The 16,374-nt window shown below is 43.0% G+C and overlaps 1 protein-coding gene across 2 annotated transcripts in view; it reads left to right on the top strand.

Moving 5' to 3' along the window:
* PDE3B (phosphodiesterase 3B) overlaps nt 1–16,374 on the top strand; it is a 113,598-nt gene that overhangs the window by 47,313 nt on the left and 49,911 nt on the right. For both annotated transcript variants that reach the window (XM_072985724.2, XM_020801420.3), the window contains exons 2-4: nt 12,363–12,413; nt 12,835–13,083; nt 14,959–15,098. In XM_072985724.2, the coding sequence (XP_072841825.2) occupies nt 12,363–12,413; nt 12,835–13,083; nt 14,959–15,098 (440 nt within the window). The remainder of the gene's footprint in view (nt 1–12,362; nt 12,414–12,834; nt 13,084–14,958; nt 15,099–16,374) is intronic.

Below are 16,374 nucleotides of genomic sequence, written 5' to 3'. Positions count from 1 at the left end.
GCCCCAGAGGGAAACTACAGCTGTGATACAAGGATATCTGGAAGCAGGATCTGAAGGCCTTAGAAATGGACTTCAACAGATGGGAAACATTGATATCTGAGCATTCAGCCTGGAGGCATCATGTCCTGTCCCATTTATCCAGCAGGCCAAGGCAAAGAGGCAGTCCCAAAACCAGCAAAATCAGGGGGCTGGACAGGGGACAGATTGTATTTGTCTTCAGTGTAGAAGGGATTGTCACTCTCAAATTGGCCTTCTCAGCCACACTAGATGTTGTTCAAAGTCCTCTATTCGGAGCACGTTACCATAGTCTCGATACTGAAGGATGCCTAATCAGGCTGTGCTATGAGACTGAATATTGGTAGCTCTGCAAGATGACCTCTTGAGTGAGTCTGACAGGGGAAGTGTAACCCTGTTGGTCCTCCTTGATCTCTCAGCTGCTTTCGATACCATCGACCATGATATCATAGGACTAGATGTTGGGGTTAGGGACTTGATGTCATCAGTGGTTTTGCTCCTTTCTTGGGTTGGAGGTGGAGTGACGGCAGTGAGCGCAGAGGGAATTCCCAGGGCTTTGGGAACCCCTGTGTAAACTCTGAGTCAGCAGACCCACAAGAAGTGGAGGGGGGGGGCAAGTTCTACAGGACAGTGGGCTTGCAGCAAAGGAGAGCTGGAAAAACTCAGAATTCAGACAGCAATCTGTCTTTGAGAGAGTTTCCTTTCTCAAAGCATCTGGTCCAAGATACACCATTTCTGGTGAATTAGCTGCCTAACTTTGCCAAGGTGTGAAGTGTGAAGAAGATTCTTGCTTGACTACATGAATTGTGAGTAATTGGCCTTTTCCCCCTCATGAGCAAGTACAGCTGAAACTGAAGCGGCTAACGTAATAGCAGAGAAGAAATAAACGAAGTGCCAAAGCAATAAAGAGAACAAAAAAAACCCCAACAAGAACAAAAGCCAGTTAAATTGTGGCAATTAAGAGACAAATTAGCTGTTACTCAATCCCTCTTTGAAATCAAACAGAGAACTTTATTTTCTAAATGATTTTGTTATTGTACCGTCTTTCCCCGAAAATAAGACAGGGTTTTATATTAATTTTTGCTCCAAAAAAACCGCATTGGGACTTATTTTCAGGGGATTTTTTTCATGTACAGCAATCCACGTTTATTCATATACAGTCATGTTGTCTTCTGATTGCTGCACAATGGTGAAGGGCAGGGTTTCACTTAACTGGGGCTTATTTTTGGGGTAGTGCTTATATTACAAGCATCCTGAAAAATCATACTAGAGCTTATTTTCAGGATAGTTCAATGTATTCCAAAGGGGGGGGGAATTCACCAAAAATTCACGAAGAGTCAGAACAAAGCCAAATTAAGTTTGCAAAGGTTTTACAAGGTGCACTAACGATCCCAAGCATTTAAAACAGTTTTTGAACATTTTAAGACACTTTAAAAATAGCGAAAACGGACATTGCAAAACCATTGGAATGCATTGAATAGGCTTCAATGCATTCCAATGGGGGAAACATTGTTTCGCTTAGCGATGTTTCCTATGGCGATTTTCGCTTAAGGACGGTAATCCGTTCCCATTGGAACGGATTAACCGGTTTTCAATGCATTCTTATGGGAAATGGTGTTTCGCTTAGCGATGTTTTCCCATAGCGATGTTTTTTTGGAACCAATTAACATTGTTAAGCGAGGCACCACTCTATATCCAAAATATTCTGTCCTTAACTGCCCTGCTCAGCTGTTGTATACTCAAGTCTGTGGCTTAATATTAGTCAGTTTTAACCCGTGATTACTGGAATTGCTACCTCATTCTTTTTGTATCCTTTGGTCTTATCTGGCAATATATCCTGAATACTGATAGTATTTAAAAAGTGAAACATATAGAATAGTTGAGACTTTGATTTTTTTTCAGTAAAGTAAATGCCACTTTGTGCGGTGGTGCCTGCCTTCGTGTAAGTGTGTATAGATTTTTGACCTAGAACATTATGACAGAACCCCAACATCTGCACCAGTTACTAGGGAATACTTACTGAAGTATTCTGGCAATTGGCAAGCCACTATTGCTTGTTATATCCTTCTGCTGTGATCTTTATTTTTCTCTGTGATCATAGCTCTGTGCTAGCTGTTTGTTAAGGAGTGGCTTTGATTTTATAGATGAGCCATCTGATTATTTACATATTTATATAACGCCATCAATACACATGGAATTTAATTCTGAAACTAAGGTATTCTAAGATACCTTAGAAGATGAAGGTATATAAGATGAAATCAGAAAGCCTCACAACATCAGATTGTGACTTGCTGATCAAATTAGAACCTGTGCAGTATACACCCTTATTTAATCATTTTTACTACAAAAAAACTAAGATCACTTTTAATGCGGAACTTCAAATTGCCTTAAGCCAGCCTTTAAAAACGTTCTAGTTGAACAGTGCCTTTTTACTTTTCCTGTTACTTTCTCAATTGCAAGTTATACCTATGAAGTCATTTAAATAGTTGTGTTGCTACAATTTCAGATTTGGGTGCCACCTTGTGGAATGTTACAAAATTTAGAAGAATATTTGCGGTGAGGACATATAACATCAGAGTTATAAGGAACATCAAATATCTTCTAGTCAATACCTTGCCTTAATAATGTCATATATTGCATCAGTTTCATACACGTGTTTTTTCCCCAAGTGTGATTAAAGAACATTCCCAAAGCTAAAGGCTACTTCACATTCTTCTTTTAAAAGTAAGATTTTTTTTTGGTGATGCACAGTTTTACTTGCTTTAGTGATACCATTTTATTTTATTTATTTAAAAAAATCCCTGCCTTCCTCCTTAGAAGAAGGACCCAAGGCAGCTGACAACATTAAAATAGAATATTCAAGAACAAAACGATGAGTGTAGAAATGTGGTGTACATCATCAAAAGGCAATATTCAAAGCCAAAAATGCCAAGCATAGAAATATTTAAAAGGAACAAATACCACTCTGACAAATGGGAAACACAAGCAACACCAAAAACACAGTCAAAGTAGTGGTGCATAAAAAGATCATGCTCAGGTATCCAGTCACTGAGGAAAAGCTTGCCTGAAGAGAAAGGTCTTTAACTGCTTGCAGAAGAACAACAAAGATGAGGCTAGGCTAGCCTCTTGAGGGAATGAGTATCAAAGTCTTGGAGCAGTGACGGAGAAGGCCCTCTCTTGTGTCCCATCAAATGCACCTGTAAAGGTGGTAGGACTGAGAAAGGCCTCCCCTAATAATCTTCATACCCAAGCAGGTTCATAATGGGAAACATGGTCTTTGAGGTAGCTTGGGCCCAAGCTGTTTAGGGCTTCATAGGTTAAACCAGCATTTTGAATTGATGACGGAAACGGATCACTAGCGAGTTGAGCTGTTGTAGCAGGGCAGTTACGTGATCCCTGTAGCCCAGTCTGGCTGTTGCGGTTTGGACCCACTGAAGTATCCTGACACTTTCGACAGGTAGCCCCCTATAAAGTGCAATACAGTAATTTGGCTGGGATGTAATTCAGACCTCTCGAGAAATTGTTGCAGCTGGAGCACTATTTTTAATTGTGCAAACACATTCCTAGCCACCACCTAACTTGGGCATCCAGGCTCAGAGATGAATCCAGGAGCACCCCCAAGCTGCTCACCTGTGTTTTCAGAGGGAGTGTAACCCCATTCAGCACAGACTGCATCCCTATTTCTTGATCCTTCTTTTGACTGACCAGGAGGCACATCTGTCTTGTCTGGGTTAGGCTTCAGTTTATTCATCCTCATCCAGTCCATTACTGATGACAGACACTGATCCATAGCTGAAACAGCTTCTAGATGGCAAGAGATGTAGAGTTGGGTGTCATCAGCATACTGGTGACATTGAACCCCAAAACACCAGACAATCTCTCCCAGTAGTTTCATGTAGATTTTGAATAACCTAGGAGACCGAGCCCTGAGTGACTCCACAGGTCAGCAGCCAGGGTGTCAAACAGGAATCCCCCAGCACCACCTTCTGAGTTCTCTCCTCTTGGAAGGACTGGAGCCAACATAAAATAGTATCCTGAGGTCCCATCCCAGAGAGATGGGTCAGGAGCATACTATGGTTGATAGAATCAAAAGACACTGAGAGGTCCAGCAGAACCATTAGGGACACACACCCCTTATCCAGTTCCTGGCGTAGGTCATCCACCAGGGCAACCAAAGCAGTCTCCATTCCATAACCAGGCCTGAAGCCTGATTGAAATGGATCAACCAGGAATCTTGAGCTGAGAGGCCACAACCCCTTCCCCAAGAGTGGTATATTAGATAGTGGTTGGTAATTATTCAGTACTGTGGGATCCAAGGAGGGCTTTTTTATCAGTGGTCTCACTGTTGCCTCCTTTAAGCATGATGGGATCCTACCCTGTTGCAAGGAGGCATTCACTACTCCTCTACCCACCTTTCTCTAGCTTTTATGAGCCAGGAATGAGAAGGATCCAGCAGACATGTTGTAGCTTTCAGCTCTCCAAGGGTCTTGACCACATCACATCACAGACTGAAGAAACTCAAACCCATCCGTTAACATAGGACAAACGGGCCAAGGTTACATTCACAGACCGGAATCAACTACACAGCACCCATGTCAGAATAGACATGGGCAATTTTGCCTGCAAAGTGATGTCCAAATTCTTCCCAGCGAGCTACAGTGTGATCTGCATTATTTTTCTGGGGACCAGAATGTAATAGGCTCTTGACCATTTGAAAAAGCTCTGCTGGGCAACTCTATGCAGATGCAGTGATGACAGAGAAGAATGCCTTCTTCTCCACTTCCATGGCCAAGGAATAAGCCTTCCAATGGGCCCTAGCGTGTGTTTGGTCATATTCACTCCCGAGTTTTCCACCATCATTGCTCAGATCTGTGTCATGTTTGTTTTTTCACCACCAGCTCCCCAGTAAACCAGGTGGCCATTTGGGCTCTACTTTGTGGAAGGGGATGTTTAGGAGCATGTTAATAGCTTTTGTCATGTCCCCATTCCAGAGATCAACCAGGAATTTAACAGAATCATCTGCTAAGGTGCCAGGAAACTCCCCAAGAGTCACCAATAAATCATTTGCATCCATCAGCATTATGGGACAGACTGTTTTAATCTGACGCTGCCCTCTCCCAAGGTTCTGAGTTCCAGTAAGACCAAATCCCACCACATAATGGTCTGTCCAAGGCAATGGAACTACAGAGAGTTCCTCCATACCAAGGTCTCCAATGTCTATCCTGGTGCAGAAGACTAGCTCTAGAGTGTGCTCTGTGGCATGGGTGGGGGCAGATACAATTTGGGACAGGCCCATGGTTGTAATGGAGGTCGTGAAGTCTTGAGTCACAGACAGAGCTGCTTCAGCATGGATGTTGAAGTCCCCCAGCACAACAAGCTATGTATCAGAATGCTAATTAGCATTATTTGTGGGTATTGTACCTTCTGACTACTAGCTATCAAATAATGAGTAGGGTTTATATACATGAAGAATTTATTTAGCCAGGGACTCGATAAACAAACAGGGATGGGATTTTCCTTTTTTAAAATTTTAACTGCAGCATTCAAAAAATGATAGAATTGCCCCAGCCTTAATTTAGAGGGCTTAAGCCAAAATAAACATCCCTCCCGTGTGTTTGATATAACTTACAGCTAAAGCATAAATTTATTTATTTTATAAATGAGGTGTGTGTGTGTGAATCCTTCCATTTCTGAGTTCTGATGAAGGAGGAATTGGTTGGGCAGGGCTAATATCCGTTGCACTGCAAAACATTAGAGGTATTGTGGTTGCTTCTTCATTGTCTCTGTCTCAACCAGTGGGATTGTCTGCACCTGCATAGCATTGCCTCAGAGCATTCCAAAGCAGATTTGGTAAGTTTCAGTGGTAGCTCTGGGAAAGAGGCAGTCTCCCATGCCCAAGACAAACTCAAGAAGAAGGAAAAAGACAAAGACAAGGCTTCCAAGTAGAGATGGCGATATTCATATTCATATTTGAATACAAATGTCCTTGATGCAGCTGGACCTAATGAGGATCTGGCCCCTGGACCAGGTTGCTGACTCATTCATATTGCTGTGGCACCAGTTCCGCTTGTCCTTCCAATGGCGTCTGGAGCTCAGCTCTCTTCCTGTTCAGCTGGCCACTCCAGGCAGGGGGTGGGAGAACAAGCCTCCCCGCATGGCTGCTGAATGGCCAGTTGAGTTGGCAGAGAGTGGAACTTCGGGTGCCATTGGAAGGATGAGCGAAATTGGCACCACAGCAAGACACGTGAGTGGATGATCCAGTCCCAGGGGTTGGACTCTAATTAGGTCCAGCTGTGTTGGGGATATTCATATTCGTATACAAATACAAATATCCCAGCCTCTACTTCCAAGCATGCAGAGCCACTGTATCTCTCCCCTCCAGTGTCTCAATCAGCAGCTCAGATTCTGCAACAGGTATCCCTGGAGGTAGTCATTTTGATTAGCTTATCACCAAATAAACCCACTATTGCTCAAGGATGCAGGCCCGCTGCATCCACTTCAGGTTCACACACTGCCATCTGAAGAAGTCATATTAGAAGTCTTTATGGCTCCCAGAGTCAACCACTATAGTACCTTGCACTTGACATGTCTGTTCTCTCCCTACACAGGGAGGCAGAGAATCAGTCTTGGTTCCAATAAAGGTACTACTTCTCTGTATCCATTAGATTCTATCAGAACAGAAATTGCCAGCTCAGTACAATCATTTGGAGCACCAGTTGTTGTCCCGTTCCCATTGTCAGTCCCCCTTGTACTCCTGGGAGTAAAATGAAGAAGTTGTTATCTGCCATCATCATTCTGTATTTATTGTCAGAATTTGGAGAATGACCCCTGATACTATATTTGTTTGGGAGTGGTATGACTATTGTCAGCACTCCCTGACACCTAGGTATCACTCATGGCCATCCATCATAATTTCTAGACAACCAAAACTCCATTCCAGATATCCATCTACATTGATATGGCATCCTCCTCAGATGATGGTGACCACAATATGGCCCACCAGTAACTACAAGCTGTACATGACATCTCCAGCAACCTGGGGACCACCAAAGGACACATGTGACACCCTTTCAGGAATGCTCAAGAAACCAGCCACCTTGACATTCTAGGCAGTACCAGTGCCATTGTTGGTTCCAGTGATGCTTCAAACCAAAACATTTGACTTGCTGCCAATTTTGACCTACACTATTGTCAGGAACCCAGTTCCCCTGTTTGTTTCTCCCCACAACCCAGGTTTACTTTCGGGTGTAACATTTATTTTTCAACCCTTTCCGCTGCCACCAGAGGAGTATCTCCTCGATACATTAAATATGACTCTTAAATCAGAGTTAGTCAATCAAACAAAGTTTATTAAAGTGTTCATAATTAAATCATATAAAGTAAATCATGGATGGTCTCATTTTATTCATTCAATAAATTGTGCTTTGGTAACATTTATATTTGTTTATTTATAATCATTTCAATCAAGATATTTATTCATTTCTTATCATGTTCTCTCTCTCTCTCTATTTTTCTGTGCTGGTCCTAACTGCCTAAATTGCTTCTCTCTAACTGACATCTCTAACACAGACTCTCACTAACTCCAAACTCTGTCATCCATTCTCTTATATATCCCTAGTCCTGCCTTTTCTGTACAGCCATTGGCTCCTGAATCAGGGTTCCATTGTGATGGACAGAAGTAGTTCCTGACCTGTTCGTCAAAACCATACTGCTGGCTTCATTTCTGGCACCATCCTTTATTTGTGACCACAATTATTTTCCCATCTCACATGCTCATCCCATGAACTTTCATAGCCACACCATCCTCCATGACAGCCACTCTCAAGACTACTGTGTCCATCCAGCTCTCACAGGCACCACAACCATCACTATGGTCTGATGCTCCTCAACTTCCCTCCAGCAAATCAAAACCAACAGTCAATACTGGCATATTCTGCTGGGGTGTAGCACAGGGACAAAGCTGTTGTCCCTGAATTGCTGCCAGTTCAATATTTGTATTCCAGTTGGTTCACCAAGTCATGCAAATAGCACTCAATGAGAAATTCAATGTAAGTACAGTGGTGCCTTGCTTAACGGGCGCCCCGTTTAACGACGAATCCGCATAGCGATGGTTTTTTGCGATCGCATAGCGATGTTGCCTATGGGGAAAAATCGCTTTGCGACTTTTCCCCATAGCCCAATTTTCCCCCCAGCTGACCGGCGGGAGCCTCCGAAGGACCACAGGGGAGCCCTCCCCCACGGTCCTTCCGAAGCTACCGCCAATCAGCTGGGAGGAAATGCCGGCGGTGGCCTCGGAAGTACCCTTCCGAAGGGTCCTTCCTTCCGAAGCCACCGCCGGCATTCCCCTTCGGAAGGGGCATTTTCGCCCAGCTCAGCGGGAGCCCTGCCGCTCAGCTGGGGGAAAATGCCGGCGGTGGCCTCGGAAGGACCCTTCGGAAGGGTCCTTCCTTCCGAAGCCACCGCCGGCATTCCCCTTCGGAGGGGGCATTTTCGACCAGTTGAGCGGGAGTCCCGCCGCTCAGCTGGGGGAAAATGTCGGCGCCGGCCTCGGAAGGACCCCGAAGCCACCGCCCACCACCGACATTTGCCTTCCGAGCTCTCAAAGGGCCCCCCCGATATTGGAGAAAGCCCCTTGAGAGCTCGGAAGGCTCTCAGCAGCAGCGGCAGCAGGGTAGGGGGTGTCCGGATGCCCTCCAGGCGAAGCACTGAAAGGCATCCGGGCACCCCCACCCTGCCGCTGCCGCCGCTTGGAGCCACGCCGCGCCCGGTCTCCCAGCCATGCTCGGACTCCTGGGTCGAAAATGCCCCCTCCGAAGGGGAATGCCGCCGGTGGCCTCGGAAGGACCCTTCGGAAGGGTCCTACCAAAACCACCACCGGCATTTTCCCCCAGGTGAGCGGCGGGGCTCCCGCTGAGCTGGTCGAAAATGCCCCTTCCGAAGGGGAATGCCAGCGGTGGTCTCCGAAGGACCTTTCCGAAGGGTCCTTCCGAGCCACCGCCGGTACCCTCCCCCAGCTGAGCGGCGGGGGCTTCGAAGCTCCCGCCACTCAGCTGGGGGAAAATGAAGCCCCATTTTCAGCCAGCTGATCGGCGGTTCCAAAATGGCTGCCCACTGTGTTGCCTCGCTTTAGAGGCACCGAAAATGGCCGCCCCTATGGAGGATTTTTGCTTAGCAGTGAGTTTCCCCCCCATAGGAACGCATTAAACAGGGTTTAATGCGTTCCTATGGGGTTTTTTGCCCCGTATAGCAACGAATCCAGATAGCGACGATTTATCCAGAACGGATTATCGTCGCTATGCGGGGCACCACTGTAGTAGTGACTGGCTCCTGTAAATTTTAACACCAGCACTCTGTTTTCTTGCATTTCCTTTTGTTCCTTTTATTTCTTGACTCCCTACTTTAACATTCCAATCCCCTATAATGAGAAGAGCATCTTTCTTTGGTGTCAGTTCTAGAAGGTGTTGTAAGTCTTCATAAAATTGGTCCGTATCAGTCTCCTCAGCTTTGTTGGTTGGTGCATAAACATGGATTATTGTGATGTTGAAAGGTCTGCCTTGGATTTGTATTGAAATCATTCTATCATTTTTGAGATTATATCCCATTACAGCTTTTCCCACTCTTTTGTTGACTCTGAGGGCTACTCCATTCCTTCTACAGGATTCTTGCCCACAATAGTAGATATGATAATTGCCTGAATTGAATTCGCCCATTCATGTCCATTTTAGTTCACTGACGCCTAGGATGTCAATGTTTATTCTTGCCATCTCCTGTTTGACCATATCCAGTTTATCTATGTTCATAGATCTTATATTTCAGGTTCCTATGCAGTATTTTTCTTTGCAGCATCGGACTTCGCTTAAACTTCCAGGCACATCCACAGCTGAATGTCCTTTCGGCTTTGGCCCAACCACTTCATTAGCTCTGGAGTTATTTGTACTTGTCCTCCACTCTTCCTCAATAACATGTTGGACGCCTTCTGATCTGAGGGTCCCATCTTCCAGTGTCATATCTTTTAGCCTTTTGTTTCTGTCCATGGGGTATTCTTGGCAAAGATACTGGAGTGGCTTGCCAATTCCTACTCCAGGTGGTTTGCGTTTAGTCGGAACTCTCCACTATGACCTGTCCATCTTGCGTGTCCCTGCACAGCATAGCCCGTAGCTTCTCTGAGCATTAGTTGCCTCCAGCACACTCCCAAATCGTTGTTCCTTTAGGTGTTTTTTGAGTTTGGGAAACATAATAGTCAGGAGGATCCAGGTCAGGAGAATAGGATAGATGGGGCACCACTTGAAAGCCTAAGGAGGTCAGTTTTACTATTGTTTCACCTGCAGTGTGTGACAAGGTGTGGCGATCCCCCTTGTTGCCCCTTTATTTCCTTCACAAAGGTAAACATGCCTTTTTTCTTCTTTTCGCTGCCACCAGGTATTTCTCCTAATACCACTACAATTCCCACACACAGGAGCTGATCATATAACTTAGGAATCAGGGGATTGATCAAATATTCTTTTATTCATGAACAAAATCATAAGGAGAATCAAATATATAACTGTTTCAGGTGTGCATATATTAGATCATGTATTCAGTTACTGGTGTTTCTCATGTTAGGCTTATGTGTTCATTCCTGCTTGTCCACTATGTTTTACAGTACTCTTTCAGTTTCCTTAACCCCTTTTTTAGCTATTCCTAAACCCTAGCACCCTCTCCACATCTTCTTGTCCCTACTTCTATCCCTATCTCATTCCAACTGTCTCTTCTCACTCTCTTCCAACTGTCATTCTGACTCCGCCCCTCCTGCTCTATCCTCTGATTGACATGCAGGAATGACATCATCTTTTCCGCTACACAAGGCATTGCCATGCAACAGGATGACACCTTTGGAGAGCTTTCCTCGACGTTTTCCCTTGATGTTTTGCCCCAACTCTGTCAATAAAGCACAGTAATATTTTGCGTTGATAGTTGAACCCTGTTGGAGGTAGTCCACCAGCAGAACTCCCTTCTTATCCCAAAAAACTGTTGCTATTTGCTTCTTCACCGACCTTTGCACTCGGAACTTCTTTGGTCTGGGTGAACCACTGTGCCTCCATTCCTTAGACTGTTCCTTTGTCTCTGGATCATAACAGTAGATCCATGTCTCATCACCAGTTACCAATTTGCCCAGGAAATCTGATTCATTTCTTGCAAAATGTTCCAAAACAGCCACCGATGACTCCACACGTTTCCTCTTTTCTTCAGTTGTCAAAAGTTTGGGGATCGACTTTGCTGCCAGCTTTCTCATTTTCAAGTCTTTGTGGAGAATGGCACCAACTCTCTCACATGATATACTCAGATATATAGTGTGGTGATCCCCCTTTGCGCCCCTTATTTCTTTGGGCTCCACAAAGGTAAACTCGCCCTTTTCCGCTGCCACCAGGTATTATCTTAGTACCAATTCAAGTCCCACACACAGGAGCTGCTCATATAACTTAGGAATCAGGGTTTTGATCAAATATTCTTTTATTAATGAACAAATAAAAGGAAAATCAACATATAACTGTTTCAGGTGTGCATATATATATTAGATCATGTATTCAATCACTGGCATTTCTCATGCTTGTTCAATATGATGTAAACTGTCCAATTCTCTTTCCTAACCCCTCTAATCTATTCCTAAACATTAACACATTCTCAATAGCTTCTGGTCCCTAACTCTATCCCTATCGTCTTCCAACTGTCTCTAACTGTCTCTTCCAACTGTCTAACTGTCCTTTTAGCTCTGCCCCCCTGCCCTATCCTCTGATTGACAGGCAGGAATGACGTCATCTTTTGGATTCAGCTACATATAGCAATACCTTTGGCTGATATTCAGCGGTCCTGCGTGATCATGTCATGGATGGCTTTCACATTTGCAGGCACAGAGACAGAAACAGGCCTTCCACTGGGTTTCTCACTTTCAACACCGAAATGGCTAGTTTAAAAATTGATAACCCAATGTTTAACTGTTGCATATGAAGGGCCACTGTCACCCATAATTTGTGACATTTCATCATGGATCTGCTTTGCACCTTTCCCTTGGAGAAAGAGGAACTTGATTATGGTCCTATGCTCTTCCACACTGACCTTTTCTGGAGGTGCTGCCATGTTCACTTTGGACCTGAACATGAAAGATAAGTTAAAATCATAGGTACCTGATTTTTCACCATTGAATACAGACAAATTGGCCAATACACCATGCAATTTATGGCTTCCTGGCTCAATTTTTTCTGGGAAAGGCTCAATCCTTATCAATACCCCCTCATAGATGGCAAAGAAGCAGACTTCTTTATAAACATTAGCATTATTTGCTTACAACTTTGTGTTTTGTTTTCTTACAGATGATTCTTTGGGACTGGGATCTAAAGCAGTGGTATAAACCCCATTATCAGGTTAGTATGTTCTTTATATAAGGAGTGATATTTTTAATAAAGAAGATATTAATCCAAATATTATACTTCAGTCACGTGTTTAGAACAGATCTATGTGTAAGAAATCCACCATTAATTTCATTCTGTGTTTAGAGAAGGCAAAAATAACTGTTTGACATTAGTCATTAAGATATATTGTTTATTATGTATTTGTTACATGTTTATGAAAATACATTGACCACAGTCCTATTGATGTTTTATTCTGGAGCAAGTGAAATGATAGAAGTTGGAGTGGTGAATTATAGGACTCCGGCCAATATGGTATTAAAACTATTCACACACCTCATCAACACACCCAGTATCCAAATTCCTTATTGTAAGAATATTTTGATTCATCAGCTTTAAACCTGTTGTTAATAATTGACATTTATTTCTGTTTTAGATTGCTTGCAGTGGAACTGGAGTTGATCCTTCTGTACTAAATGAAGCTCGTAACATGGTTTCTGACCTCCTGGGTGATCCAGTCCTCCCCCCACATATGATTTCTTCCCTTCGAAGTATCAGTAGCTTGATAAGTACCTTCTCAGGCACATGCAGACCAAAAGTTAACCTGTTTACACCGTTTCCTGGATTTTATCCCTGTCCAGAAGTGGAAGACTCATCTGAAAGAGGAGACCGTAAGCTGCACAAGGTCAAAATATTACAATTGTAATTAGTACATGATATATTTAAATGGGTTCAACTACAGTACCGTGTTTCCCCGAAAAGAAGACGGGGTCTTATATTAATTTTTACTCTGGGAAAAAAAAGCATTAGGGCTTATTTTCAGGGGATTTTTTAAAAAAGATCTACAACAATCTACATTTATTCAAATAAAGTCTTGTCATCTTCTTCTGATTGCTGCACTGTGGTGGAGGGCGGGGTTTCACTTAACTGGGGCTTATTTTGGGGATAGGGCTTATATTACAAGCATCCTGAAAAATCATACTAGGGCTTATTTTCAGGTTAGGTCTTATTTTTGGGGCAAGCAGGGTATTTTTTTAAAAACTTTTGACAAGAGATACTGATCCTGCCAGCGTCATACAATGGGATCATGACACTTGCAAAAGGGTTGCTGTTGCACAATCAGAGGGTGGATTTTCTTCATGGAGACTATTGCTTGTATAACAGTAATGTTTGCATAAGTAGACAGATTCCATGTTAATATGCTTGTGGGGCTCTCCACTCAGTGGAGGTGCAATAAGATATTGGCCAAACATCCTGAAAAACAGCTAGGAGTTTTTAATATGTATGTATTGCATGACTCCTATAGCTCTGTTTGATGGGCTGATCAAATGCAATCTGTGTGGAGTTTGGTCCATCTAAAGGAGGATGGGCTAAACTTGGGGGGGAAACATTTTAGCCTTCACTTTTGATTACTTTGAAAAGTTTTTGGGACCCAAACATTCAGCATAGCAACCCTTTATCTCCTTGTCTCTCTAGCGTTCAATTTCCAGCTCTCTAAATCTTCCTTTGCCTGCCAACCTCTTGTGATGCTTGAAGGCTGTTACAGTGGTGCCTCGCACAGCGAGGTTAATCCGTTCCGGATTAACCCTCGCTGTGTGAAAACATCGCTGAACGGGGCAGAAAAGCCCATTAAACGAAGTTTAATGCGTTCCAATCGGCTGATTTACTCACCGTTCAGCGATGTTTTGCAATGGCCGGCAGCCATTTTCACGCCCTCCCCTCGCTTAATGAGGGTGCGAAAACGCTGCGCGCGGCCATTTTGGGGCTTCCGGCGGCCATTTTGTAGCCGCCGAACAGCTGATCAGTGGGTCGCAAAGTGAAGGTCGGTAAGCGAACCGCTTACCGACCTTTGCTCTGCGATTTTCGCCCTATGCAGGCATCGGTGTGCGATCGCATTTGCGATCGCAAAACCGACCTCGTAGAGCGAATTCATCACTCTACGGTGCACTCGTTGTGCGAGACACCACTGTACTTTTTTCTTCCTTCTCTGACACCTTCCAGCTCTTCCTTCTGTGTAACCACTTCTCTGCCTTTGGTGCCATTTTCTTCCAGAATTTTCTGCCCTGTCTTTCAAGTTCCTCTTTCCATCTACTGTTCTTTAGCCTCTTGTTTCTAGATCTCTGTCCACTACTATACGTGCATTTGTACTCTTCCATCTCCATAAATGTTGAATTCCAGCAAAACCCACATTTTCTTATCCCTTATAGAAGCTGGATTACAAACTGCTTAATTCTTAATGCTTCACGTCACCATGTCAGCTCAGTTAGTCACTGTTCAGAGTTCACAACCATAAGTGCATCACAAAGCAGTTATTATTGCATTTATATCAAGCCAATCCTCTAGGAAACCTCAGGAAGCAATACAAATAGATTAAAAGAAGCAGATGTTTTTCTCGATAGATACATAAAGTTGCATTAGTTCAGCCAGTTATACTGGTGTTCAGTAACCTTATTTAAACTAAATAGTACATACACTTAATAAAGTTCTGTGCTGTTACAGAAAGAAAATTTGTGCTGTTTTTTCTGTAGGAAGAAATTACATTTATTAGTTTGTTCAACAGGTACTGAACAGCCGAAATAGCTTACCAACACCACAGTTGAGGAGGAGTTCTGGAACCTCAGGCTTGGTGCCTATTGAACCATCCTCTCGATGGGAACGCAACAATGGAAAGAGATCTCATCATGATTACAACAGTTCAAGGTAAGCATCTTACCAGTACCAAATTGTTTGATAGGCAAGGAGGTTCAGAGAGTTAGAAGTTCTGGCTAACTTTCTACATATACCTTTCCATATTGATAGCCAAAATCCTATTGGTCATTTATGCTGACATACATGCAACAGTATAAGTTACAGCAGCAATGTCTGCTAATTAAGAAGTTGCTACTTTGATCCATCATCATGCACCAGTCATGTGAGTTGGTGCATGGGAGGGGACATGAGTAGCAACTTCATAACTAGGAGCCAGTTATCACTGCAGTTTACACCATTGTACTTATGCTAGCATAACAAACCAGTCAGATTCTGTCCATTAAATACGCATTAGTTTAATTTTAAATTAGAGTCAGAATTAGGTGTTTGAAAACAGAAAATGCTTCAGATGAAGTATTTTGAATTTAAGTAATTTTTACAGTGTACATGTAAAATGTATTAAATAACTATCTTTATATTACTTTCTTCATCTATGATATCTGAAATGTGGCACTTTGATATGTTCTAATATTTGATGGCAAGCACTTATTCAGAACCTCATATTTTAAAGGCAGAGAAAGATAAATTTTATAATTTGTTTTCTGAATCGTCAGGAGATTATGAGATAAAATTTTGGAGTCAAGTATCAGTCAGAACATGTGATCAATCTGTCTTTCTATATTTTAGCATGTACAGAAGCATAACAGTGGTGGTATAGTGGGAATTGGATATAACCTAAAATGTCTCAGAGCACTTTAGTGACTGATGAGTTTAATAATCTGTTAGATTTTAAGGTACCACAAGATTTGTTTATTTAGTTTTGGTGGTCCTTTTTTTCTTTGATGGAATTTTTTATGTCTTTTGAGCATAAGATGATTTACAGTCCAAAGTCTATTTATATATTTTAGAGTATATTTCCCAGATGCTACTAATATTAACTGTGCATTCTGCATGTCATTTAGTAGTACCAGCAAACTATTTGGAAGACATTTTAATACAGTACTCCAGTTACCTAAAATAGCTAGGTTTGAGCAATGATCATGGTGCTATGAATATTTGAAGTGATAACCACTCTCCCCCAGTAGATCAACAAGAATCTACTTATGCAGAAGAAAAACTGGAAAACACACACACACACAGAGAGAGAGAGAGAGAGAGAGAGAGAGAGAGAGAGAGAGAGAGAGAGAGGTCACCTCCAGATGGCTTGGGGTCTCTAGTCATGAGTTTGCAATGTACATCCCCAAAGTCAACTGAAGCAGTATTTTTCCTTTCCTTCTGTGGCAGTATT

Source organism: Pogona vitticeps, chromosome 1 (assembly GCF_051106095.1).
Source record: "Pogona vitticeps strain Pit_001003342236 chromosome 1, PviZW2.1, whole genome shotgun sequence".
In the NCBI taxonomy this organism is placed as follows: Eukaryota; Metazoa; Chordata; class Lepidosauria; order Squamata; family Agamidae; genus Pogona; species Pogona vitticeps.
This window is presented reverse-complemented; position numbering and strand designations above follow the sequence as displayed.